Consider the following 27,699-nt stretch of genomic DNA (forward strand, 5'->3'; position numbering starts at 1 on the left):
CCTTATGCAAACGTGGCCTCTGCAGGGTTCAGTTGATCAAGCACTGAAATGGCTTCTGACAAACAGAGTCAGTGTGACTGACAGCTCAGCTCGCTTTAATCAAAGCCACGGCGTTACAGTAAATAAAGCTGAATCCGTCTCCGCTGTGCACACTTCCTCTAACAGTAGGCAGGACAGCGAGTCAAAGCCGGAGACAAGAAGACAAATAGTGGCAGCATGACTGGTCAAACAAGGTACTCACAGAGAAGTTTCCATTACGTGCATTTCCTCTTTGTGGCTGCACTTTATAATATGTGTCACTATTGTCGAGCTGCATGAACCGTGAAATATCAAATAGTTGGAAATGCTTTAATGCAGTCTATCCACCCTGCAGAGCTGCTCCCAAGGCAAATACAAAATGTAACTAGAGTATATCTCCAGGGATAAATCTCCAGTCAGTGAGACTGAAGCGACGAGGAGGCTCTGAGCGATCTGATAAAAGATGCGACGCCTCGAATCGCTTTGGTTTCATTAGCTGAACAGAAAGATCCGGGGTCCCTGAATAATTACGGCAAGCTTATCACCGTGTAAACACAAGCTCGGTGGCAGCTGATTATGAAATATATGTGCATAAATCTGTCACACTGGTTTGAGACAATGGGTTGAGGTGTCGCAGTAATGACACGTGGAAGGTGCAAAACAAGTCAGCCCTTCAGAGGAATGAAGGCGTGCTGTGGGGTTTTAAAGATCTGTTAATGAGCAAAACCTGTTGTTTTGGTTTTTAGACCAGTTTTGCCACAAAGCTCTGCTATGAAAGAAATGTAGAGGTGTGCTGGATAAAAAAAAGAATGTTCCCCAAGACAGGAAGCACAGACTTTTCAGTCTCGTCAGGCCTTCAGACGACATCCATCTGCCCGTCTCATCCGGCCCGGCTATGGAGCCCAATAAGTGCAGCAGCACATTCCTGGCGCTGGCTTTGATTTTTGACATCGTTGGCCTGATCCTCTTCTTCATCGGGATCTTCGCCCCGTTGAGCTTCTGGGACTTTTTTGTGATATCTGGACCTTTGCTGATCTTCCTGAGTCTGATCTTCTGGATATTCTGGTACATGGGGGACCTGACTGTGTCTGAGGAGGAGCTCAACTTACCCAAACATGACATCCTGTAACTACAGTGTGAGTGAAACTGGACTGAGTCGTGTCTGGGCGAGCTTCTGATCACTTTCCAACTGATCGCACGAGCAGGTCAAACTGAGCTGACTCTGTGGTTCTCTGGAACTCACTGAGGTTTTGTGCTTTACATCCAAATCCGGCAAAGACCAGGAGCACATCTGACTACTCCCAGGAAAGAAAGAAAACTCCACCATTTGACTTCAGGCTAAAAACATGTTTTCGGTGCACTGGACAGCAGCGATGCCCACACTTTGATGGAAATATATTTGACAGCACTTTCATGCATTTGAAAACTTGTGCCAAGTTGATGCATTGTGCCTTATTTATGTCACTGTTATTATCTGTCTATATATTGTGAGTTTATATTTATATTTCAACATGACTTTGCACATTCATGTAAGCCTTTGAAACTAGTAACTAAATATGCTCTGATACGACCGACGTGTGATCTTTGTGAGGCAGCTCCTCAAACTGGCCAAACTGGCACTGTGGGTTGTTGGTTGGGGCTATTTTAGTTAGATCCACCCAGTGTAAATGCTCTCGCACAATGAAATGTAAGTAGAGAGGTCAGAAACGTGTTCACTCGCAAAACAACGGCACACCAGCAACTCGTTTTAAGTAGTTTATCTTAAAAAGAAAAAAAAAAGCACAACCTGAACGCTGGATTCAGTTTACGCACCGCAACAGTCACTAAAGGGAGTGAAACTAATACTCTTTCTCCACACCCAATTCTTCCCAGCCTTAATCAGCACTCAAGGCCCCATTAGCTCCCTCAGACATGCGAAGTGTTATTAATGTGTCCATTTGGTTCCTGCCCCTGAGAGAGGAAATGGAGAAGAGGCGTAATGGGTCTCTCTCTCTTTGGAAAGAGATGGAAACCCCTCCTGCTCAGCTTCTCCTCTCCCCCCGGGGACACCACCTTCTCTATTATGCTAAAATCCCAAAGTTGCCTACATGGTATATGTTGTTGCAATCTTAATCACAGCCACACGTAACACAATCAATACTAGCACTTCCCATGTGACACGCTGTTTATGAGGGGGTAGAATGAGGCCATGAGACTCAAATTTCAATCCTGGGTGGTTAGCACAATATGGTAAAGCATACACCGCGTCAGAGAAGCGCCTGTGGTTTTAAAGAGCTTTGTCCAATATTTTCTAGCCATTAGTGGACGCTACTCTTCCTGGATTGTAGCGAAAACTGGGCTGACTGTCACTACGGAAAGTATGACAAGCATAAAGATCAGGAAGGAATAAATTTGTCTTTCGTATTTCTGCCGTGGTTTCTGCTAGGCGTCAATAAATCATTTTGAGTCCATAAATCATGAATCGTAACCTAATGTTTGAGAACTATCAATTACTGAAAATCTCTATTGTGTATTAATGTATTATCAGATAAACATCAGCCCATTAGGAAGCTTATTTGGATAAGCTGCACTCTTTGAATGTTGTTATTAAAAAGCAGATGAATGTCTGGGTTGGCAGTAGGCAGATAAATCTTTCTTTTGGCAGGTGATGAAGTGATCATAATGTGTTTATTATTTCTACTTCTCCAGCCTAAAAGCTTAAAATGGCTGTTGGCTTCATGATGTCATCGTTTCAGCACCAGGGAAGGTGTATGTCTCCCCCCAGTGGTCAGTAAGGTTTATGTCCCTGGTTGGTGTGAGAATATTGTTGACACTACTGCAGAACGGGAAAAGGAAGAAGAAATGAAACTACATGACCTCGTTTTTGGAGAGAAAGTGACCCTGTATTTATTTTGATTCTAATTACAGTTGAGTGCAGTGGATTGGAGGAATTGGCCAAACTATTCTCTTTATTAAATCTGTGGAAATAATATTTGTGTTTATGAGGTGAAATACAGCCTATAAATAAAACTGTTTGAGTTATTACACTTAAAAGGTGGAAATTTACATTAACTATACTGTAAAATTACAGCTGATTATGTCTTTAATCAATATTTAACAATAACAAATTTCCCACGTGTGGGACTAATAAAGGTTATCTTATCTTATATATAGTTAAATAAAAATAAAAATAGTTTCTTGTGTTTGCGTCATTGCATTTGTACAAAATTATCTCAGTAAAACCATTTTATAAAATTAATTTTACATCTGATTTTACTGTTAGGTACACCCTGCTAGCTCTGGGTTGGACCCCATTTTTACTTTACTTTCTGGATTGCTTTGATTCCTCGTGGCATAGATTCCACCATCACACTGTTCCTGCAGATTTGTCAGCTGCACGTCTCTGATGTGAATCTCCCATTCCATCACATCCCTACAGTGCTCTGTTTCATCGAGATCTGGTGAACATGGAGGCTGTTTGAGTACAGTGAACTCATTGTCATGTTCAAGAAACCAGTTTGACTTAAGCTTTGTGACCTGGTGTGTTATCCTGCTGGAAGGAGCCTTCAGGTTGCAGCGTGGTTATGAAGTAAGTAAAGGGGCCCGAGATGTACCATGAAAATACCCCCGACGCATCACAACAACAACCACCTGAACAAATGACACAAGGCAGAATGGGCCCATGCTGTCATGCTGTTTACACCAAATTACGAACTTACTATTTAAATGTCACAGCTGAAATTGAGATTCACATTTTCCAGTACGCTTTTCTGTAAACTTTGGTGGTAACTAGTGGTTATTTCAGTTACTGTTGAGCTTCATATCAGCTCAAAGCAGACATTTACCTCTGACCTCTGGCATCAGCAAGGCATTTTTTCTCAAAGAACTGCCACTCATTGGATATTTCCACAAACCATTAAATGTTCAACAGTTTCTAAAATACTCAGACCAGTCTGTCTGACACCATAAACCATGCCACGCCCTAACAAAGTGGCAGGTGCGCATGTATGACGTGTACACTGGAAAAAACCAACAGGTGAGCCTTTATTTATTTTTGAGGTTTATTCAAAAAGGTTGCTTTTCTTTGTTTTGGACATTTAAAAACAAAAAGGAATTGACCCTGAGTAACTTTCAGTCAAGGCAAATGCATTACCCTTCCAAGTGTACAAAAGCATAGTATTTTATCTGGATATCAATCTCCAACCTGTTGGAAATAACCAGTGAGAACCTCTAAAGTATGTGTTTTCAACAAACCTCCTGTTCCTGTTTAAATATCTTTATATCTATCCTGTACATTTTAGAATTTCACCAGAGCCATTTAGATGTTTCCAGAGGTATCAGTGTTTAAAACCAAATTAAAGCCATCCCCGTTTACTCTTTCATTTGTCTAGTTTCTGCATGTTCTAAATGGTCCTTTTTATTTATTTATTTTTATCTTTTTTATGTCTACTTAATCTTTACTATTACTTCATTTTATTTCTACTCCTTTTACCTCTTTTAAGCAAGCAGCAACAAAAAACTGCAGTTCCTCTTTTGGCCACGTGAGGCTGCTATAGCAGTGAGTCAGACCCCTCAGACTTCCATGTTAAAATGCTCAGCTTTACAGCACAAACAAATATGTTTACAGAATGATACAAAATATCTGTCCTTTATGGATAGGTTGCTCTTGATAAACACTATAAGGAAGATTATTTTTTATAACTCAAATGTGGATGATGAAGCTAAACCTTGATGGTATTTTCCATAAATCTGTTACAAGTCACAATGACTACATCCATGTCAGTTTTTACTTGGCCATTGTGTCTCTAGCAGTTTCTCTCCATGTCCAAACCAGAGTATAATCAAAGTTTTATATTTCTTTGAAATCTTCGTGAAGTTAGCCATCTGGGCACATGTAGCTGGTGCATCGTAATGTAAGGATGTTTGCACAACTGCGGAGTTCGGATGTGCGTATGTGTCAGTTTGGGATAATGTGGGATACGGTAAGGTACTATAGATGTGTAAAGATCTGTACAGTCTAGCAACTAGCTGTGAAATTAACAGAAATTCTCAGTTTTCTCCAATAGTCCAGAAGACAACACCTTCTTCCTGATTTTACTTTTGTTGCTCCTGTCCCAGACACATCTGGCCAATCAGCAGACTGAATACTCAAATGTGGTCTGTGGTGATGCATGTTGGTTCACTTGGAGTTCAATTCCATTTTTCTCTGTGTGAAAACAAACCACACCACAGGGGAAAAAGCTACAAATTAAAAAGAAATCATCAACTGATTTGGACCAGAGTAAACAAACTTTAGGTGTGAAAACACCCAAAGTCACAAAAAACAGGAAGGCATGTAAACATCTACACGGGCCCTCTCACTCACAGTGCAGTGATGAAAATTGTGCTAAACAGACCCTTGCATACTCACAGATGTGGAAAATATAAGCGATGTGACAGGTGTCCCCGTGCTTGGCCCATTGACAGTCTGAAAGATGGATGTAGCCACTTGGATGTCACCCACTGGTTTGTGAAGGAACCCTGTTGCTGGGCACTTTTGCTGTTGCTGTGTTGTGTTTTTGAAACTGGAAGTGAGGCGTGACAGCTGGATCTGATTCTGACTGACTGGAATTGAGTTAAAAAGCAGTTCTGACTCACTGCAGTCACAGACTGAGACTGTTTAACATAATGCTGCTACTGATTTTCTTCTACAATTTTCTTTCTGAAAGACAGTAGGCCAGGTTGTAATTGTCTGGGGGCCGGTGCAGGACTTATTTTACGTGGCATTGGTGGCTGCAACTTTAGTGCTGCGATTCATACTGGTTTCAGTGTTGCTTTAGTTTTTTTTCATTGATATATAACAAATCTATCAAACCTCATAAAGGGGTTAGAAGAGGGATAGTGGATGTATTGGGAAAATTATGATGAGCATCCAGGCAGGAGGAAAAGATCACAGAGGAGATTCGTGGAGTGGAGTGAAGGAGAGGGCTGACGTGACAGAGGAGGGTGGTGTGAATAGGGTGAGATGGAGGCAGATGATCTGCTGTGAGAACCCCTAAAGAACACAGCCAAAAGAAGAGCAAGAAAATAGGTTTTAACGTACAAGTACAGATTACATTGCAATATAAACAACAACAAAAGGGAAAAAAAACATAATTGATGTAACTGATGTTGGCATTTGGTACTATATTTAAATTTTAAAAAAAATAGACAAAGCATTGGGAAAACGAAGGGTGGACCCAAGTGTACAGCACCACATAAGCCAACAGCTGTAATTTTGTCTCAAGGAACCCCCAAAGTGAACGACCCAAAGTTTACTTTAGGCTCTTGATGTTCTGTGATATGCCATCCGGGACTAAAGGCTATATTATCAACTCCACAAAATAAAACTGAATCTTTATTACTGCATAAACGTGGATTTCCAAGCTTTTTCGCCTTCATTCTTGATCATCTGTTTGCTTAAACTGCTGCAGATTCCAGCATTTTCCTTTTGTTAAGCTTTCCAAACACTCTGACCAACTGTGTATTCAAACCATTGATATGTTAACTAACCTTGGCTTTACCTCGTGGATGCACCCACACGCTGTTAACACCTGATTATCACTTCGCACCTGATCAGATGTCGTATTGTCTGACAGAGGCATTGACTAGTCTCGTGCGCGCCTGTGCCAGCCACTGTTTACAAACAAGTGGCATGCAGATGGAGGGGTCATTCACCTGCAGACCGTTACAGCGCGGGGCTACAATGCTGCAGCAAACCAAAATGAGGTCTGCCCGTCTGTGATGGCCGCCAGATGTGTGTACTGATTACAGACTATAATCACTTAAAAATATATCTAACCTCATATTACAAAGTAACAAGATGCTGCAAAGGAAGCGTTGCGCAAAACCAGGCGTGGATTCTGTAGTGGAGGAGGAAGAGAAACGGCGCATGGTGGCTTTGCGCTGATACCCCTCGCAGACCGTGCCGAGCTAAATCCTGCAAACTCCCACAATATAAGCGTTAGATTCTCGCCCTGGATCCTCGATTAATCGATTATATCGACGCACACTCGCAGATTATAGATCATCGGTAGAGGGGATGATTGCTGCGACTGATTGCACGTGTAGACCCATCGATCCGCTCCTTTGCTCGTTTTTCGTCCCCCCGCAGCTTGCAGCTCTCCACCCAGCCATATGGGCCCCTCAACCGACCTTGAATCTGTCCTCGGATTAATTCTCGCGTGTGATTGGTCGGAGACGCGGAACCGCACCAGCTTCCCTGCTCGTGATTGGCTTTTAGCGCTGTCAGTAAAGCCATATCCTCCCCTTGCTCGATTTGGTAGCTAGCCTTTCTCTCGGCGGTGGGTCGGAGCCGCTGTCCCTGGCCTCGCATGTTCCCCTTTAGATTCCTGTTTTGAATTTGATGCCCCTCTTGTAGTTTTGCTTTATTTACACGCGCCTCTGAAGGACCACAGTCGGGCGTCCGTGCTCCGGTGCTTTAGTTGCCCCCCGGTATTTTTGGCGTTTAGAGACTTTAACCCGAACATGGCTGTGGTGAGCGGATCGTCTGGGCCGGTTGCCCGGCTCGAGGGCCGTGAATTCGAATACATGATGAAAAAGCGCTCTGTGACCATCGGCCGGAACTCGTCGCAGGGCTCCGTGGACGTGAGCATGGGCCACTCCAGCTTCATCTCGCGAAGGCATCTAGAGATATTCACCGACGACGGCACCGGAGATTTTTACCTGAAATGTCTGGGTAAAAACGGGGTGTTTGTAGACGGAGTGTTCCTCAGACGGGGCGCCCCTCCTCTGCAGCTACCACGAATGTAAGTTACCCCTCTCAGTGAACATGTGGGCTCCCATCTCCAGCAGCCAGGCGGCTAAAGTTAACAACATTGGGTTTATGTAGGCTAGCAGTGGAGTCGACAGCACCACGTGTTTTAGCATGTTAGCAAGAACCCCGCATCCTGTTCCCAATGCCATTTTTCTTTGTTGACATTTTTGTTAGCAGCAGTGTTATTTAGCCGCCTGCTTAACTGCCACATTTCAGCCATAGTTAGCTAGTTAACCTAGTTAGCTAAAAATAATCAACTTAACTCGTAGCTACGGGGACGCTGTTGTTGACATTGAATGGTAGTGTTTTTTTTCTCTTTCTGTCACGTGGACATCCTTAAGCGAGAAATGCATTCTCGTGATACTGTAAACATCCGTCATTTCGGCCATGTCAACACGTTAGTTAGCGGTTAGCTGTAGCCTCCCTCCCTGTACTTGTGAATGGAGCTTCTGTTCGACCCCTAAACGTAAACAAACCTGGCGTCCCCGCCCTGTCTGCTCACAGCAGCTCAACCTGCAGGACCTTTGACCTCGGTCCGCACGTATGGAGGTCATGACAGCTGTGTGTGCCATCCAACTGTTAAACACGAAATTCACGTCTTTTCTGACATACGTTGATGTCCTGAGAGGCTGGTTTCCGAGTTGCAGGTTGTAGCCTGCTTCTCGCCATTGTTTAACTGTTAGGCTTGATGACGTTGTTTTCTTGTGAAATACTCTATCTGCCAGACCGGGGACAGGTCTGATTGGTACTTCAGTTTGGTTTCTTTGTTCCAGTAAATCCCTGTATGAATGTAGCCCATGTTGTTTATACAGACACAGTTACAGGTAATATTTTTAAGGCATTATTTTTTGGGGGTACTGATTTGGCATTTTCAGAACTGGTACGAATTATTAGTAATTATGGAAACTGATAACTGGTATAAGGACTCAATACACATTTCCAGTTTAACCACTCCTCAAAAAAATTTTGATATAAAAATAATATTGCCTACAGTCTACTAATATAGAAATGGTAGGATAGGCTAGCCTCTAAATCATAGGTGTAGCCCAGCCTTCACCAAATGTTACTGCAGGAAAGTTCATTATTCTGGATTTCAGTGTAATGGGGAAGCTGTTCACCAATAAAAAGGAGCATGGTTGTGGAGCCGCATGGTCACATTGTGATGTTTATTGCAACTTCATTGATAACTGCTACCTTACCTTTGAGCACAGCTCTGCTGAATGTGCTACTCTGGGCTCCGGGCTTTTTACCCGTGACATGTACTCATTCTGACAGATTTGTAGGAGCTACACTGCTGACCAGCCCGGAGTGGGGACAACTCTGTTTTTTGTTTTTTTGTTTTTGTTGGGGTTTTTTTTGTTTTTTGTTTTTTTTTTTTGGGGGGGGGGGGGGGTTGGGTTTTTTTTCCTTTCTTTTTTAAAAAAAAAATGCCAAATATTGAAATATATATGCCAAAAACCATCCCTGGCCAGGAAATAGCCAGACCGGTAAATCAACGTTTTAAGTGCTCAGTTATGGTTTAAAAAAAAAAAAGTCATTTATTGTTTCATTTAATTGTCCAGTTCCCAAAATGTGGTAGTTTTAACGATCATTCCTTCATTTGTACCGGATCGGTTTTCATAATGGTGTCAATCTCTATTTTGTCATGTGATTATTTACTTTAGTTACATTTTTTTTTTCTCCTTATGAATGAAATCTAAAATGTATATGGATTTTAGAAATGAAGTATTTGAAGACATCACCACGAAACGTTTCTGATCTGTGAAGAGGCCCAACAATTAAAATAGCAACATTTTAATTACTATCAGAAACTCACCTTCAACATAAATATTTGTTGCTGGTCTCCCTTTTTAAAATTTCTATACAATTAATATGTGTAAATCTCTGAAACAATTTGGTAAACTTTGAAAACTATATGTAGAGTATTAATTTTAAAATTTGCAAGTTTGTGAAATGTCTTAAAAATGTGCTGTTTTTACTGTATTGTATTCAACTCAGATTTTTCCAAACCTTACCTGTGCTGAATACCATCCATACTACAGTCCGTAAAAAAAACAAAAAAACAATAAAATTACAAGCAAAACTAAAACAAATCAGTTTTAAACAATAAAAACTAGACTGAATTGAGTAAAACCAGTCTGCAAAGTAACTGAAACTAAAGCGAATTTAAAACAAAATGTCAAAATGAAATGATCAGAAAATACAAGACTAAAGAACTTTTAGTGTGATTTTATTTTGGGTGTAATTTCAGCTTTGTAAGAAGAAGAGAGGGAAAGCAACGATACATATTTTTCATTGGCCATTTGCGTTTGATTCAGTTTAAAAAAAACAAACAAACAAACAAAAAAAACTCCTCTGGTTTCCATTTTGCCAAAGCGGTTATCTGGGATTTAAGCGTGCCAGAAAGTGTTTACAGTTTATTCACTGCAGTGCCCGGCAATGTCGACAAGCCTGCAAACTTCTGCCAGCTCTGGTCAGACTTTGCACACTGCTCTCAGCTATTGTGCAATATCTCAATATGAAACCACTTTTTACACAACACAGACTTGTTTTGACTTGAAGCAATTTCCAAATTGTCCTTTTGCAGAAAAATCTTTTCTGCAGGCATGTGTTTGAAAGCTGAATACATTTCTGCACTGCTCTTTTCCGGCATCATACAAAGATCAGTGCATTCCCATATGTAAAAGGAGCAAGGAAGGAACAGCAGGGGTGTCAAATTCTCATATTGATCAGGCCAACTGTGAGCTTATAATCGCGGTTAATACGACTTCCATGAATGGAACACCACCCAGCTCGTGCTCACGTGTTTTAAAAGTAACCTTCATGTCACAGAAGACCCTTAAAAGAGCCTCGCTGCCCATGATTAGACGGGTGTAGCTGAGGAAGCAGATTGACAGCATGAGAGAACTGGTAGAGCCGCGGCTCAGGGGACAGGACGGTTGTATTCCAGGGATTCCTTTTTGGTGATGTAAACGGAGTGAACAAAAAGCAACAGCCTTCCCTTTCCCATCCTCCCTCCCCCTTCCCTGTCCTCTCCCACACCCCAAAATTCACTCCAAGTTGGTGCTCTTCCTGTCTTCTTTTGTTTACATTCTCTTGTGCAGGCTGGGTGGGGGTGAACATCAAGCGAAAGTTTTCAGCGAAACCAGCTTTGTTTGTTGCCGTCCTCACAGCTTAGCAGCGTAGCAACTGTGCATTTGGAGCTGAAGCCTCATTATTCACACAGAGGAAAATGAGAAATAAAAAGGCTTCTGTGATTGCATGTTAGGAGGGGGATGTTGGATACCGCAAACAGCTTTCTCCTCTCTGAGCCTCATTCAGACTGTGAAAATGGATATTAGAGTAGCCGAGGTGATTAGCACTTGTTACTTTATGCATCTTGCAAACAATGTCATTTTGTTACCTCTGAAATTAGACCACCTCTGATCATTTCAAACAAGACAGAAAGGTTTGATATTTTTCTAATCTGTTTATTTAGTCATGAGCAGAAACGACAGATTGATTCTGATTGGATGTTAACGTTTCCGTTCATTACCTAAAGTTTTTTCGGAACATATTTGAAACTTACCTGCGTGGTCCTTAAAGTTATGTCCCTTTTGTGTCTGTGACTGGCAGCAGTTTGTCTGGTAAATGTGTTAAATCCTCTCAGCATAGTGTTTGTGGCCTGCATTCATCCTTTTTTGAAACTCTGTAATTTTACTTGTGGATCAAGAGTGAAGTAGCCCCTGTCATTACAATCCTTACATACCTTGTACAGGGTCTGGGTTCATTCAGCCGCCGTACAATCGTTCCTGCACAGCACTTCAGAATCTTCACTGCACGTCGCTGGAAGCTGATGATAAATGCGTCTGCCGAATGCTAATTGGTTGACATGTGACCAGAAAAGGGAAGGGAATGGGAGGACTGTGGGGGGGAAGTTTCTGAGATCAAAAAATACAGAATGAAAAGCACAGACTGTGGCTGCAGTGAACATTTGAAATTCAGCTCTTTTTTTATACAGTAACTTTGCTCTTCTCCACGGCTGGCTGATGGACCAACAACAGCACAAGTACAAGAGGCCCACCGACTGGTTGTTCCACATACTTTGCTCACTGCCTCCATCTCTGCAGGTAGACGGCCCTTCCCCCGACTGCTAACGGATAGCGAACGCGGTAACCCTGCTGAACTTAAATTCCTCGTAAGCCAACTTTCATCAGATTGGTTACCCTTAGCAAACAAAAATTTGAACAGCAGGTGGGTGGGGATTTCGATTCTGGCAGCCAGAGCTGTCATCATATTAGCGATAACCCTCTCACTAACATCATACGAGCTAAAAGTAGGACAAAAGTTCATTTTTGGCTCTGACGAATTACTTGTAAGCACATTGACATTGGCGGCAATTTCTGTTAGCAGCCACGACTGGAGCAGTCTCAATGTATGACAGGGAAAAAAACCCATTAATGGTTCCATTAATGTATAAATGCCGTTATATCACCATGGAAACCTGTTATGTGGTCAATGTAAGTGCTGTGGAACTAGGTCAAATTTCAGAGTCCGGCTGGATTTACAGTTCTGCGGGAAATCTGTCCCAACTTGCGTCGTTACCAAGTCCTCGTAACCTTAAATCACAACTGTTAATTTACTGTTAAGTGGAAGATTACAGCGTAGGGTTAAAAGGAGTTTCCGGCTGCAACTTAGATTCCTTGCTGAAGCATAATTTATGCGACTGACAAACTTTCCCGACACGTGCCATGTACGCTAGCTGCGTGTTACTAGTTTTTCACCGCTACACTTTTAAAGTTGTGTACTGCGATTATTAACAACAAACACTGGTTGCTTGGTTAGAGGCTTCAAGACGTCCTTAACATGTTTGCTTAACTTTACTTCACCTCCCAACTGGTTGCGGCAGATGACTGCCCCTCCTTGAGTCTCGCTGTGCTAGATGATTCTTCCTGTTAAAAGGGAGTTTTTCCTTCCCACTGTCGCTAAGTGCTTGCTCATAGGGAGTCATTTGATTGTTGGGGTTTTCTGTATTATTGTAGGGTCTTTACCTTACAATATAACCCACTGAGGTGATGTTGTTGGAATTTTGTGCTGTAAATATCATCAAATTGAATTGAACAAACAGTACCTTAAAAATACTCCCACTGTAAAGTAAGAAAGTATACATTTGTTAAATTATCGAAATGGTTTCCTTCTATACTACTGCTACTTTCTGACTGTTGATTAACCAGCTGATTAATGGCCTACCTGTGCAGTATAGAAAGCAGAATAAGTATCATATATATTTCAAAATGCAGCAGTGTTCATTGACAGCAGGATGGTGTGCAGCGAAGACAAAGGAACCAAATTATTTTTGAAGATTTTATGATTTACTGATATATTTAGATTTCATTGTTCCTACCCTGTCAGGTGCTACTCGCTGAAAGCGTCTGATGTTTATTTAAGGATCTTCTATATCTTTAACAGATCTACAGGGAAGGCACAACCCTTCCTGGAAAGGGTGCATGAATAACAAAGTGTCCCCCCTCACCTCACCAGCCAGGCTCCAAAAAGTGTTTCAGTCTCCTCCTGTTAGCGACAAAGCTAATTTGAGATGTAGGTGTCGAGGATAGAGTTCTCTCAGCAGATGCCAGCTCAGTGAGGGCCTGGCAGAAAAAAACCTGCTGTGCCTGGCAGACTTCAGCTAAGTGAAAACCAATGTGTGCCTGCACAGTCTCCAGGGTGTCAGGCAGCCATTTAGAAGAGTTCTTTCTAATCAGACTGTGACTGTTGCAGACCTCCTTCTCGACTCTTTCCCTTCATCTCCTCTCGTGTACGGCAGCCGTGAAGCTGCTGTCAAATCCAGAATCGTTTCGTTAAAAACATCCACTTGAAATCTTGCTTAGTTTCTGCTGGCATATCCCTCAGATTCTCGTCTTTTTTTTGTTGGTGGATGAATTATTTTTTTGCTCTTTTTGTTGCACGAACTTGAGCGTCAGTCATAACTTCACGTTCATAGATTGGATTAATAGTAACTGCAAGGTTTTATATTTGTCTTTCTTTGCCTTGCTTAGGTGGTCTCGCCTCTTTTTTTGTTGCATTGTTTTCAGTCAGAACGCAGCTTAACGGTGTGTTTATTTCCTGACCGAGTGTTGGACTGCTTCCCATCCAGTGTGTTCTTAGTCTTACTTCCCTTATTTTCCAATTTCTGTGTCAGTGAAATTGTCTTTTCTTCTTCGTTGATCCTCCATAGTTGCTACAAATCACAAATGAAAAATTTGCAATGCAGGTGCTAGGCAACAGCCAGCCGGTTGGTGAAACTGAGGTAATCCTGGGCCTCGGTGAGGCCTGCAGTTCATCCACCGACTGAAACGGCTTGTTTTAGCTCCTCTTTTTAATCACTCGCTTGTGATTAGCTGCCCCTTGAAAACAAAAGATTTGAACAGTGGGTGAGTGGGCCTTCTGTGCTCACAAACAGAGCTGTCTGACAGGGAGCCCTTTTTGTCTCATTGGGATTTCTTGTACATGTGTTGAGACTTGGTAATGATCAGTTGGTGCATCTGGTCGCCTGAGTTCAGAACCAACTTTTAAGCATCAATAACAGAGTTGAGCAACACAGTTGTTTTCCATGGCTGGGACCTTACCTATAGAGATTTCCCTCATGTATCAAAGACATGCCTATTAGGCGACTGGTGAGGCTGTTGGCCATGGATGTAAGTTAATGTATGGTTTAAATGTGACTTGTAATCTTAAGCACTAAATACATCTGAATACATTACACTTGTTGCATTAACCAGGCAGGTGTGTATTAAGTCTGAACATCAGTTGTTTGGGATGGGCTGAAATGAACTGGACAAAATTTAATGCGTTATTATAAAAAATGGGATCTATTGCAGGTGCCAATCCTGAACTGGATAAAGACTGAATGAACCAACAGCAAGAGAGCTTAACTGTGATACCACAGTTTTTATAATAAAACTTCAATCAGTCTTTTGTTGGACACTAAACGGTTTCCCAAAATGCCTGATTACTCCTCAGATGATGTTCAGCAGGATAGGGACGGCTGCTGAAAAGATTGTATTGATGCCATGTCTTTATCAGTTCTGGATAATTGGTGTAACTGTTTGTATTTTCATTTTGCCTCTTAGTTTTTTGAGGTGTGTAAAAGCCCTGCTGCCACGATCAAAGGAAATGGCAGCCTTTGATTCCCATGGATTGGACCATCAGCAAAAGCAACGTTGTTATTATATATGTATTTTTGTAATAATGAAAAGAGCAGCGATAACCTCGTTTACTAAGAGAAAAACGGAACATGTAGCAGATCTAACCTAGAATCGAAGAGACCACAGTCTATTGAACACTTCCTCATTTGACGATGCACCAACAACAATTTCTGCATTTCCTGCAGCGAGTTGGAAGGCAATCTGGGAAAATAAATGAAGGCTGCAAGGAAGCTGGATAAAACAGATGAGTGAATTAAGTCCCACACTGTTTGCATATTACATGTGGTTGATGTGACGGTCTTAAATAACTTCCTGAGCTATAACTGCTGGGATTTTAATTAATAATTACCCGTCCAATATTTTTTTTATGAAGCAGGCTTTCGTGTGTGCTGTGCAAACTGTGATTTTCATGATAGTCACTGTATGACTGTATAAGGCGTATCCTCAGAGTTCTTGGAGGATCTCAGCCCATTCATTGTTGTCAACTCTTACACCCACAAATTTTTATTTTTTTTTTCCCCAGACAGTTTGAGGGTCAGTGACATGCTCATTCCTTTCCTGTTCCAGCAGCACTCTATAATATTACAGTCCCTCTTGTTCTTCATATGCAGTTTTGTATACGTTGTGTAACTGTTTATGTAAACCAACACTCAGTATTTCTGTTTATCCTGTAGTTTAAAATAAAAAAATCTGAAAATGAGCAAACAACTGTGAGATCCACAGCTGTTGGGATTTCTTTAGATCTCATATATCAGCCAGTCTAAAATTCACAACCTCTGGACCACACCTGTCTGAATCTTTGAACTCAGATGTTTTCAATCCCGCTGCTGCAGGTGTATACAATCACACACTCAGCTGTGCAGTCTGCCTGTACACACCTTTGTGAAAGACGGGGTCACGCTAAAGAGTTCGCTGAATTTGAGTGTGGTACTGCAATAGGATGCTGCTGTTGCGACAAGTCTGTTAAATTTCTTCACTCTTAAATTTTTTCACTTTGCAACAATAAAACTCAGAGCTGATCGTGGAACGTCTGAGGATCAACGCAACTCCACCAACACTCTGACTCAATTTTGCATTTTACCTCCAGACCCACATAAAAAATAAAGTCCTACCCTACGATGTGGGGGTTGTTAAAGTATCCAATAAGTTTACTGCCTTTTCTCTTGACTCATATTGTGAGATTCTACTTTTAATACTTGTAAATACAGAGAAGATACTTTATGTGATTGTATTGTGTCGACACTTAAAGCATGTTATATATTTAGTTCCAGTGAGGCCACCGCTCCCTTCCTCACCACAGCAGGCACACGTCACAGTGTCATCAAGCCACCGCGTTCTCCTTTAAAGCGAGGCAGAGAAGCCGTTCCACGGTTTCAAACGTAAGGCCCGGGGGCCAAAATCAGCCCACTGGATGGCTTTGGAAGATTTGAAGGAGAGCACAAATGTTGGGCCTTGTAACTGTAAACAGCAGCCCCTGTGGCTGTTCGTGCTACATCAAAGCCATTGAGCAACAGATGAATCGTTAAATGACAGAAAGTTTCTTCCTTTTTTTTCCCCACTTATTTCTTACAATTTAAGGAATCACATTGAGAAATGTTGCTGTAGCAAATGAAAGAAATCTGTCAATCTTGTTTTTAAAAAAAATTTGAAAATATTGAAGACTTACGGTCGTAATTGTGCTTCTTTGTCTTATGTTGTGATCTCTGCGATTAAATGTGCAGTTAAAACTTCTGTTCATTAACAGATGTTCACGTGCTTTATGTGGCCTACAGTGTAAATGAGTTTGAGCGCTGGATAATACCTCATAAACCTCTAAACCAAGAATGTCAGAGGTTCATGTCACCTTTGAATTACAGTTTTCATTGACAGCTGCTGAGTTTTTAAAATTCTGTGGGTTCCCTGTTTTGCAGGTGCACGTTCAGGTTCCCCAGCACAAACATCAAGATCGCATTTACGGCCCTGTCCAGCGGGAAGAAAGTGAAGCGAGAGGCGCCCGAGTCCCCCGTGAAGCCAGTGCAGCCCCAGATCTCCCCGCTGACCATCAACATTCCAGAAAACATTGCTCACCTAATGAGCCCTCTGCCATCGCCTACTGGCACCATTAGGTATTCATTACTGGAAGTGATGTATTCAGCAGTAGATGTGGGATTGAAGTCTGAATGCTCCCTTTTTTTTTCTTTTTTTCTTTTTTTTTTTTTTAAATGGCTTAAATATGCAAATTCTAATGTGCCTCACAGGTGAAGGCTGGGTATTTAACCAGAGTGCATACTGCATAGAGATTTATGCAGGAGAGGTGTGTTAATAAGAGAACCCTGAATTTAAATGTGGGAGAATTCAGAAAAAAATGTGTTTTTAAAATATGCCATTACAAAGTGCTTCACAGCTTTAAAGATGTCTGCACATCCCAACACACAAACACACACATCCGGCCATATTGGCTGCTGGGATCCAGTCTCCTCCTGTCAGAGCTCATCGCTGGAGATGAGGTTGGGAGCAGAAAACGACCTGTTTATCCTTATTGTTTGTTGGAAGATTAAATGGATTTTTTTAAGAGGGAAGTTGAGTTCACTATCCTGATAAATGCCAGTGGACTGTGAAAAGCCAAACAACAGATGATTGAAGTTCTGGGCTAAATGGCGATGTTAAAAACAGCACTTTGGCTGCAGACGACACAGAAACAAAGAGCGTCTTCGTTATCACTGAACTCTTTCAGCTTTTTTTGTCACACTGTCTTTGAACGCCTCAATAAGTTACCTCTTTGTTGTCGATACGGCACTATGAGTTGACCCAACACAGGCAACGATGGAAAAGAGTTAAAGCTGGGACAAACTCTCTTACGTGTCTAACTTGTATGTACTAGAATTCCTTTAATAAGCAAAAATCAATATTCAATCAATTTAACTTAAGTTTACATTAGTGCCTGATCCTGGATCAGTGCACAGAGATATAGAGCGCTCTCCCACGCTGCCTTAGTTTACCTTAAGGTGTCAGCTGACCTCGACATGTTCACTGTATATTGATCAGCTTAAGCTTAGTCCTCCAGCCACAGGGCTCAGAGAGGAAAGCGGATCCATCTCTCACACTCAGATCCTCTCAGCCAGATGGCTGCTTTCGTCTGACATTTACGCCATGTGTAAAATGTAAACATTAGTGTTCTGCTGTTAAGAAACAAACATTTAGACCAACGCTCGAGGCAGCAGGTGCTGTATGTGCAGGGGTCGTGAGGCAGTGCATTTTTGTTTGGTGCATCTCCAGAACCAGACATGAAATATGCAAGTCATCCTTTACGTTACACCTGTTCGCCCCTGGTTTTTCACACTGTTCACCAGATAATTAGACTTGATTAAGGTTTTGAAGCTGCGCTGCTTTAGGCCTGATTGTGGTGATTGGAGTTTTCCCATACGATCTGGGTGGTAGGGCGATTTGCATAGATGTCGTCGGAAAGCGTGTCACTGCAGCAAAGACTGCGGATGAGCAGAGCCACCGAATGTAGTGACACCATTTCTGAAAAATACCAGGCGCTTATGTTGAGGTTTAATCCAAACATAATGTTGGCTGTTTATGCTTCAGCATAAAATCTCCTGGCAGCTGACTGTCCTCTTTTGTTTTGTTCCTGCAGTGCTGCTAATTCCTGCCCCTCCAGCCCTCGGGGTGCGGGCTCCTCAGGCTACAGGATGGGTGGTCGCATGGTCAGCTCTGCAGAGCTGCAGCTCATAAATGACAACTCCCAGCCTGAGAACGATAAAGAGGCCTCCGGAGGGGACAGTCCCAAGGTGAGAATTCCCACCCCTCTCCAAACTTCAGCCTTGCTTTGTGATTAAGTCCAATATTTAATCACTTATTTCACTTTCCTGCACCACACTTCACTTTGGACTATGTAACTCATTCCTTGCTGGATATCTTTTATGGATAACATGCAATAGGGCATGAATATGGTTCTTGAAATATAAAATCATAATCCTTTAACCCTTTAAAACCGGTCGGAGCGGGCACGCTCCGTTTTGTGTAACTATTTTGAAAACCCTGGAGAACTGCAACCATGTAAGGTAGCGCAATAATTTTTTTTGCATATGAAACCAGAGGAGTTTTGCTTACATCTAATGCCATCAGCTTGTCCTAGGTCACTGTTTCCTTCCACATATAGCTTTGCAAAAACTGCATAAAAAGCACTTGCAGCAACAAAAGCATAATATTCCAGAAACACGCTTTGCCGAGCCGATCAGCTGTTCATAACACTTCCTACGTTGGAATAGACGTCAGTGCAAAATATCGCATGTCCGCCATTACCTGCCGTTACATTTTCGCGGAAAATGTAGTTTTTTTTTTTAACCTTCGGGGCCTTATAAGTCTACACTGGTGTTTTTAAAAGTCATGTTTGACTTTATGCTTTTGTGTATAGTTTCTGGGATGCTTAGAACTCAAATTGCACTGCTGGAAATAGTTTATTTTGATGCATATGCTGTTTTTTTTGCAAATTTGCATTATAATATTTATTTTCGTTTTTCCTGCAGTATATAAATATTGGTGTATCTCAAAAAAAAAACTATGAAGAAACTCAAAATAAATTTCCTGTGGTGGGAAACTATTTTGTGCAACTTTTTTGTATTTACAGTTTTGAGGGATGAACCTCTGAAATTTCTCTAACTAGAAATATAAGTTAAAAAAAACCCCAAAAAAAATCCAAAAACGATTTTCAATTTTTTTGTAGTTTATTGCACTTTTTTGCAATTTGTGTAGTTATTATGCACTTAATGCCTACATATTATTAAAGTTTGGGCTATAATGGTTGTATTGATGTATAGCAACTTGAAATGCTCCCAAAAATGGGACTGCAGCATGTAAAAATATAAAGATAAGCTCTGGCGGACTTGGTTCTATGGTAGGTCTTAAAGGGTCAACTCAAAATGCAAATTATTATTGATGTTCACCGACTCATGTATGTGTAATGTGTGGTGATTTATAGTGAAACGGCTTGAAACAACCTTTTTATTAACCTGATGGCATCTGAATGCCTCCTGGTTCGGCCCTGAATTAGTATGTGCGTCTGAGTGTATAACCTGCGATGCACAGTTCGTGCTGGCCTGCAGGCTCTCTGTGGATGCCCCCACGGGATGAGCCGTTAGACTTGAAGCCAACAACCAGCTGTTGCATGCCTCTGAAAGCAGATGGTGAGAGACACCGAGCGATGCAGCGATAAAGGCAGCTGCTGGCAGCCATTAACAGTCCTTCCACAGGTTCACCTATTAACACCTTAAGAGTTTAACTTCTGACCAAAGATTCTCTTTTGGTCATCTCAGCTGCACTAAATGGTGACGAGCTGTGAGCTTTTAATTTACAGATTTTAAAGCCGCTGCTGTAAAAGAAGGGACTTCATAGCAAACATGAATGTCAAGGTGGAAATTAAGATGAAGACGCTGTGATGGTCAGATTAATGAGATTTAAGCATTTGTCTCCTCCTTTTCTCTTCCTTCTCCCTCTCCTCCTTCTCCCTCTACTCCTCCTTCTCCCTCTACTCCTCCTTCTTCTCCTCCTCGTCCTCCTCAGGTTTTTGTCAAACATTACCAGCAGCTGAGGTTATTTTGCAGCCTGCAGCTGTTTCTAGTCTAGTTTCTTGGATACCTTCAGCATCAGGAGCTGAAATCTATCACGACGCTCGTTCTGTCTGGCGCTGTGGGAAAAGTGACCCGTGTCTGAACGACAGTCACTTTAGGAGAACCAGCAGTGTTATGTATTCATGTCTGTTGAAAGCTTGCTTCATGTGCACTGCACAGGTAATTTGCTCTGGTGTCTAAATCTGCGTTCCTTGTCCCTTCCCCACAGGACGACTCCAAACCTCCGTACTCCTATGCACAGCTGATAGTCCAGGCCATAACACTGGCTCCGGACAAGCAGCTCACACTAAATGGAATTTACAATCACATCACAAAGAACTATCCTTATTACAGGACAGCAGATAAGGGCTGGCAGGTGCGTTTCTTTGCCTCAGTGTACAGATTCCTCAGAGACAGTCACACACGTGACCTCAGTCATCAATAAGTAACTCGAGACTGTTCTCTGTTGCAGAACTCGATCCGTCACAATCTGTCTCTGAACCGTTATTTTATCAAAGTGGCACGGTCGCAGGAGGAGCCCGGCAAAGGTTCATTCTGGAGGATAGACCCGTCCTCGGAGGCCAAGCTCATCGAGCAGGCCTTCAGGAAACGAAGGCCGCGGGGGGTCCCCTGCTTCAGGACCCCACATGGACCCCTCTCTTCCAGGTTTGGCTGCGTCCTCCCGTGACAAATTAAATGGTACATTTTAGCGGACATGGTGTGATTTTTCTCATCCCAACAACTCCTTCTGACTCTCAGGAGTGCCCCGGCATCTCCCAATCACTCAGGGGTGCTCTCTGCGCACTCCAGCGGTGTCCAGACCCCTGACAGCCTTTCCCGAGAGGGCTCCCCAGTTCCCCTGGAGCTGGAGACTTCCTCTGCTCCCACCCCAGTGTCCACCACCGCAGTCCAGCCCAAACTGGCAGTGATCAAGGAAGCACGCTTTGCACAAAACACACCAGGTGTGAGACGACACTTTGCGCCACACATACTGACTGCGCGACTCTTTTCTGTTTCTTGTTCAATGTGTTAAAACTTCTGTGCACCTCGATTTTTGCTGTGCCAGGCTCGCCTGTTAACAACCAGCCGGTACTCATAGCAGTCCAGCGTCAGTTACCTCAAACCATCAAGCCAGTGACTTACACCATGGCCTCCCCAGTGAGCACCAGCACCTCCCAGCCCGCTGTCCAGACTGTCCACGTCCTGCAGCAGATCCCCGCAGGGTCGCTCAGCCCTGCCGCTGTCATCGCCCAGCCAGCCACCATCATCAAGAGCGAGACGCAGGAGAATGGAGAGCACATGGAGGTCAAAGGTGAGCCAGCAGCTAGGGCATTAAATTCTCTACAAGGAGGGTTTTGGCTTTGAATTTTGTCAGAGTGAAATGTTTGGCTTCTATCCCTGCTTGAATTCTTCACCATATTACCTTAATCCAAGAATTGGGGATGGTTTCCTGAAGAGATATTTTTCTCCTAACCATGTAAAATAAAGATTTCCTTCATCAGTATTGATAACTGTTGTTAATTTATTATTAATTTTAAAAAGATTTTGCCGAAATATTGACCTATAATGAAAAGATGAGCAGCAAAAGAGGTGCCAGACTTCAAACGAGACATGGGTGCCATTTTTACTAGCATGTGCTTGTAGCATTCATACAACAGGGGACACCCCACTGTCATGTGCTCTGTGGGCCTGAAGAGCTACGATGCCAAGGGTCATCGTAATTAGCCACATTGAATCTTTTTAACTAATTAATAGGCTGGATAATTTAGTGGCTTTGCTCTTAAACTTTGTTTCTGAGTTGTGGAAGAACAAAACTTGGTTCTGGTTATGGAAAAAAAACTGTCATGATTAAAAATATGATGGACTAATATAAGCGACCAATATTTAGACGGTTCATGAAGTTGTGTTTAATTTGAGACCCTTTAATCTGCAGGGTTATCTCATTATCAACAGCTAAAGCGGGGCGGCTCTCTGATTTCATGTTGATCCAGTTCCCAGCAGTTTCTAACACGCACTTTCATTTTTAGCTCATCCAGTCAAAGGATTGAGCTCATGTCATGGCAAGGTGTCCATCCATTCGTCCTCGGGAATCACTGCTCCTCTTACAGTATTGGTCAGATTTTTATTAAAACTTGCACACAGTTATAATCTAACCTGGGTCTTCATCTAATGGGCCATGTTTGTTCATCTTGGCTAGTTGTGCAATACAGTCAGTCAATGACAAGAGAATCTAAAGTAAAGGAAGATTTACATTAACCTGCGATGGAAGGAGGTAAAGTTGAAGTCTCTACACAGTCTTGTACTGTGCAACAAAATGAGTAATCATAATAAAAGGACAGGAAATTAAAGGAGTTAGTAGCAGAACCAAGTTTAAAAGACTAACTCTTTCCACAGGAAGACATTTGACGGCCCTCGCTGTAGCCTTAATAACGAGTTTTGATACCTCAGTAGTTTCTGGGTTTTTCCATGAGTAGCTGCAGAGGCAGAGGCCACCATCACTGACCTCTGATGCAAACACACTCGTGTTGTTCTATAAGCACGTCTGATATGTGACAGAAACTCAACTGCAAGGGTTACTCCTAGTCTGCTTCCAAGAGGTAAAGAGTTTAGCATCTCAACCAGAAGCTTGGAAATTCGACAAACTTGTATTTATTTTCTTTGACAATATTTCTTGAACCAGACTTCACGTCTTCCAAAGTTTCACTTGGTTAAAAGCAGCAGCTTTTTAACCAGTCATTCAGCTACTGCTGCCATTCATGGTTGCAGTATATTTGAATGCATCAACTTTCTAATTGGATCAAGTGATCTGATTAGAAAATCTCTCAAAAATTTGACAGTCTAATCTGAGATTCTGCCTTTTTTTTTTTAAACTTTGACAGTTGTTTGAAGTCACATGATCAAACGTGTCATGTTAAGAAAGGTAAAGGAAGCGCTTCAGGTTGAGGGGAAGCCCCAGGATTTGGCACAGCTTCATGAAAGTCACCTCGGTGTTTGCTGTACCCCAAACACTGAGCGCCTCAGCAGATCTGATCACTTGCACTCGGTGTTTGTTTGGTGTCACTACACTGACTGAGCCCTGCTCATACCTCATTCTAACACTTGTGATGAGTTTCCACCACTAAAGCCGGTGTTTGTGTTTGTGTTCCTCATCCTCAGTCAAAGTAGAGACGGTTCCTACCATCACCTCTATAGGTCCCTCCAGTCGGATCATCCAGAGCTCCCAAGCAGCCACCGCCCTGCAGACTGTTACCATAGTGCAGCAGGCCCCCATGGGTCAACACCAGCTGCCTGTTAAGGCCATCACACAGAATGGCACCCATAGCATCACCACTGCCATCCAGGGACCCTCCAGCTCAGGTGAGACACAGGAACACTTAGCAGGGACATCAAGGCTGGTTCAGGGCACAAGTCGAGATGTTTTAGATGCTTAGATGGAACTGAGACATTATTGCTGTTACTTCTGGTGGTGTATGGGGTCTGAAGCTTAGAAACAAGCGTGCTCTCTTGTTGCTTTTGGTGTAATGTGCCAAAATAGTCACTGGACATTTAAGCAACTATTCTTTTCCTTCTGGATTTTGACATCTGGATGTTAGAGGACAAAAAGAAAACCAACTTATCCTTATTTTACTGAAGTTAAACCTGAAACCTGTTAAATCATCTTTATAAACACGGCCACAGCATCAAGAGGGAGAGATCCCTGGTGAGGCCTCCAATCAGAATAAAGCTTGCTTTAGGGGAGTGGGAAGTGGGCTGGGTTTCACAAAGGCTAATAAATGAGAACTATTTTGATCAAACCACACAAATTGAAGTTAAACACGAGATCCAGCAGCAGTGTCGCCACAGAATTTTTCTGCCTCCTCTGGATCTGAAAAAGTTTTTGTTGTGCTCACTTGTGGCAGCTGATCCAAACCACACTCCCCACAGGCCTTCTGCTTCTAGATGTTATTGAACCACAACTCAGCAGCTCCAACAGTGAAGTGTTTCCTCTTTTAACCCTTGTCTTCCTGCTTGTTTCCCCCAAACAGCCTCAGCTGTGGCGAGCCCCCTCCACTTGCTGGCGGCCCACGCCTCCGCCTCGGCCTCCCTCCCCACCAAGCGGCAGAACGGGGACCAGCCTGCCGAGCAGCCGGAAGCCAAGCGCAGCAAGTCGGAAGAAGAGCCTGCCCCGGCCGGCGCACCAGATTCAGTCTCGTCGGCAGCTAACGACCAAGGCAGCCAACCCAACTAATTCGTTTCCACACGCAGCGCGCCACCACCACCACTCGCTCCCCCTCCTAATCCACAGTTTCTCTCTCTCTCTCGTCCTCGTTGTTAGTTTTGTTTCTCCTCCTCCTACCACAGCCGCCCGAGGTGCCAAACGGAGAAGATTCTGTTCCTTTTCATTTTGGATAATCTTGTTTTACACCATCAAAGATTAACTAAAAAAAAGTGTCTGCCCCTTTAAAGACTGGAATGTGGGTTGAGAAGAAAATATAGGAACGGGACAAAGGTGAACTTGTAGGTGTCCCACCCCCCCTGAGCCCCTGAAACTGGAGAGTGACTGAAGCGAGACCACAGGAAGCCTTAACAACAATTAACACTTAAGAGCTGACCTTTGACCTCAAGTGATCCCACTAGGAGAGGCCCTGACTCGGCTCAGTCTGGATGCTGCCTTTCTGCCGCATCTACCTCAGAGCGGATCGGAGACTCCGGCAGCCAACAGAGAACATCTCTCCCCACTGAGCCGTCGGGAAGCGTGACGTGACCAACCAAGCAGCGAGCGCGATGAGCATTCAGTGGTTAGATTAAAAAAAATGAATTTAAATTAGACTTTCAGAAAGGGATCAACTCGGAGCCAATATTCCTGAAACTCTGGCAGCTAGCCTCTCACGATACTGACCTTCCTTAATCGCAGCTGTACGTAGATATGCAGTATTTTGTTGTTCAAAATGTGGAGCGTAGGGTCTTTGTTTTTTTTTTTAAACTGTGTTTTCACTTACCTAGAAGAGAAATAATTTAATTAAAGGAAGCGTACAAAACGGTGAGGTCGGTGACATTTCGGTAACCAAGATAGAAATCTCACTTTTGGTTTTGTTCTTTTTTTTTTCTGTTCAGTGAAACAGTGTAACTTTTTTTCATAAACTTTATTTCCCTCGTTCTGACATATCCGTATGAAATTGCTTCGTTACGCCTACATATTTTAATACGTGCACAGATAACCGATATAAGCATATGAAATCTCCTTGTGTAGTTCCAGATGTTGACCTTGCATGTGTCCAACAACAGACGTTGTTAAATGTAAATTGAAGAGGAAAAAAAAAAAAGACTGCTTTGTCCCAACCAGACCTGCACTTAATTGAATGTTCGTGTTTTATTTTCCCTTTTGTTTCTTTTTGTTTTCTGTTTCCCCTCACACCTTCCTCCTCCTCCTCCTCCTCCTGGTCCCTCCCGGCTGTGTTGACGTTGTGGTGTTGGCTAACCCCGCCCAACCCCCCCTTTTGCTTGATTAACTTTTGCTCTGTTCTGGCGACCCAGCGAGTCTGTTTCCTTTTTATTTTTTTTATTTTTTTTCTTCCTGATTGTACACGTTTCAACCAACAGTAAAAGGAAACAAAAATGTTTGTTCTGCTTCAGTGGAGAAATGCTTTTTGTTTTTTTGTTTTTGTTTTTTTGTTTTGTTTTGTTTTTTTAAATAAATTAATTTAACGTCCTTTTTTTTCCCCCTTATCTTTTGCTTCCGTGGTGCATCTATATAGTGTGTGTGTGTGTGTGTGTGTGTGTTTTTCCCCTTTCAGTAAATGGTAAACGGCGTGGTTATAGTTCCACTCCTCCACCAGGGGGCAGCATTGGAACATCTTTAAATATGTCAGCTGGTGAGAAAAGCATGTTTATCATGTTCTCTAACATATGAGGTCACCAACTGAGCACTAAGTCTTGAGCCACCCCTCCTTTTTTGTTGTTTTTATGTTAAGAAAATGGGGAAATAGGTTCCAACATCCATTGAAAAACAATATAAGACAAAAACCAAGTTGTTCATTTGACCAAATTAATTCTTCACAAGACCACAACTCTTTCAGACAGCTTTCTTGTAATTTAAGTACTCATAAGAAATAGCTCTCCAGGCTTCACTGACTTCCAGGCTCTTTGGATGTCGGCTGCCTTTTGTTCCATTCTAAGGATGATCCCACACTGCTTCAGTAATGGAGGTCCAGGCTCTGGAAGCCAATCAATGACTGATGGTGTTCTACTATGCTTTTTTTTTTTTTTTTTTTTTTTTTCTATCCAAGTATACTTTCACTGCATTTTCAGTGGGTTTGGGGTCATTGCTATGCTTGATTTTTAAGCCTAAAAATGTGGATGAAAGTCTGACAGATCTTCTGGGTTCATAATTCCATCAGTTTTGACAAATCTCCAACACCACTGACTGAAATATAGTCCCAAACCATGACAGAGCCTCCATGTTTTACAGACAGCTGTCAGGAGAGATACAACAACCACTGACTTTTGCACCTCTCCTGACTTCATCATCTCTCTAGACCTATCATTTCTTCTTCAGTCTTCCACTTGTCCCGTTTCCTCAGTTTTCTATCTTTAAGGACGTGCTATACACAGATGTCAGAGTATGCTGGTTTTCTGTGGACTTCAGAAATCACCTTGTTGGTGAAAATACTAGTTTTATGCCTATCAAACCCAAAAAGTTTGGAGGCGTTATGTTGACTTTGGTCTCAATCCCTTAGTCCTTGAATGATTCATAGATTACTGTTAAGTGGCTTAACAGGACAACTCCTGAAAATGATCAGGTACAAGGACTGGACTGAAGATGAGTGAAAAGTAGCCAAAGAAAATCTTTGAAAGACCTTCAGAAAGCCTGAAGAACTATTACGGAAGACCACTCAAAACAAAAAAATTAAAAAAAATTAGACATTAGACTTCATTAGAAAACTGTTCCTTGGAAGCAAAATCTACAGAAACGAAAAAATCCACCTGAACCAACGTTGGTTCAGGTTACTTTATTTGTATTTGGGGGGTATTTGGTTTACAGTATGTGTCTGAGCCATCCTCACATGCACATTTTCCAAAGGAACAAACCGGTAAGGTTAGTATAACAGTGGAAAACCAAATTATGCACACAACATCGTATTAGAAAAGCTTT

The 27,699-nt window shown here is 42.4% G+C and overlaps 1 protein-coding gene across 1 annotated transcript; it reads left to right on the forward strand.

The window, feature by feature from the left end:
* Window positions 1-7,298: 7,298 nt before the first annotated feature.
* foxk2b (forkhead box K2b) lies at window positions 7,299-26,256 on the forward strand. The gene is made up of 9 exons (XM_063472448.1): window positions 7,299-7,784; window positions 16,887-17,081; window positions 18,596-18,749; window positions 20,797-20,943; window positions 21,040-21,233; window positions 21,327-21,529; window positions 21,634-21,879; window positions 23,724-23,924; window positions 24,593-26,256. Exons 1-9 carry the CDS (start codon window positions 7,504-7,506, stop codon window positions 24,793-24,795), a joined length of 1,824 nt encoding a protein of 607 aa, XP_063328518.1. The 5' UTR covers window positions 7,299-7,503; the 3' UTR covers window positions 24,796-26,256.
* The last annotated feature ends 1,443 nt before the right edge of the window (window positions 26,257-27,699 follow it).

Source organism: Pelmatolapia mariae, linkage group LG4 (genome assembly GCF_036321145.2).
Source record: "Pelmatolapia mariae isolate MD_Pm_ZW linkage group LG4, Pm_UMD_F_2, whole genome shotgun sequence".
Classification (NCBI taxonomy): Eukaryota; Metazoa; Chordata; class Actinopteri; order Cichliformes; family Cichlidae; genus Pelmatolapia; species Pelmatolapia mariae.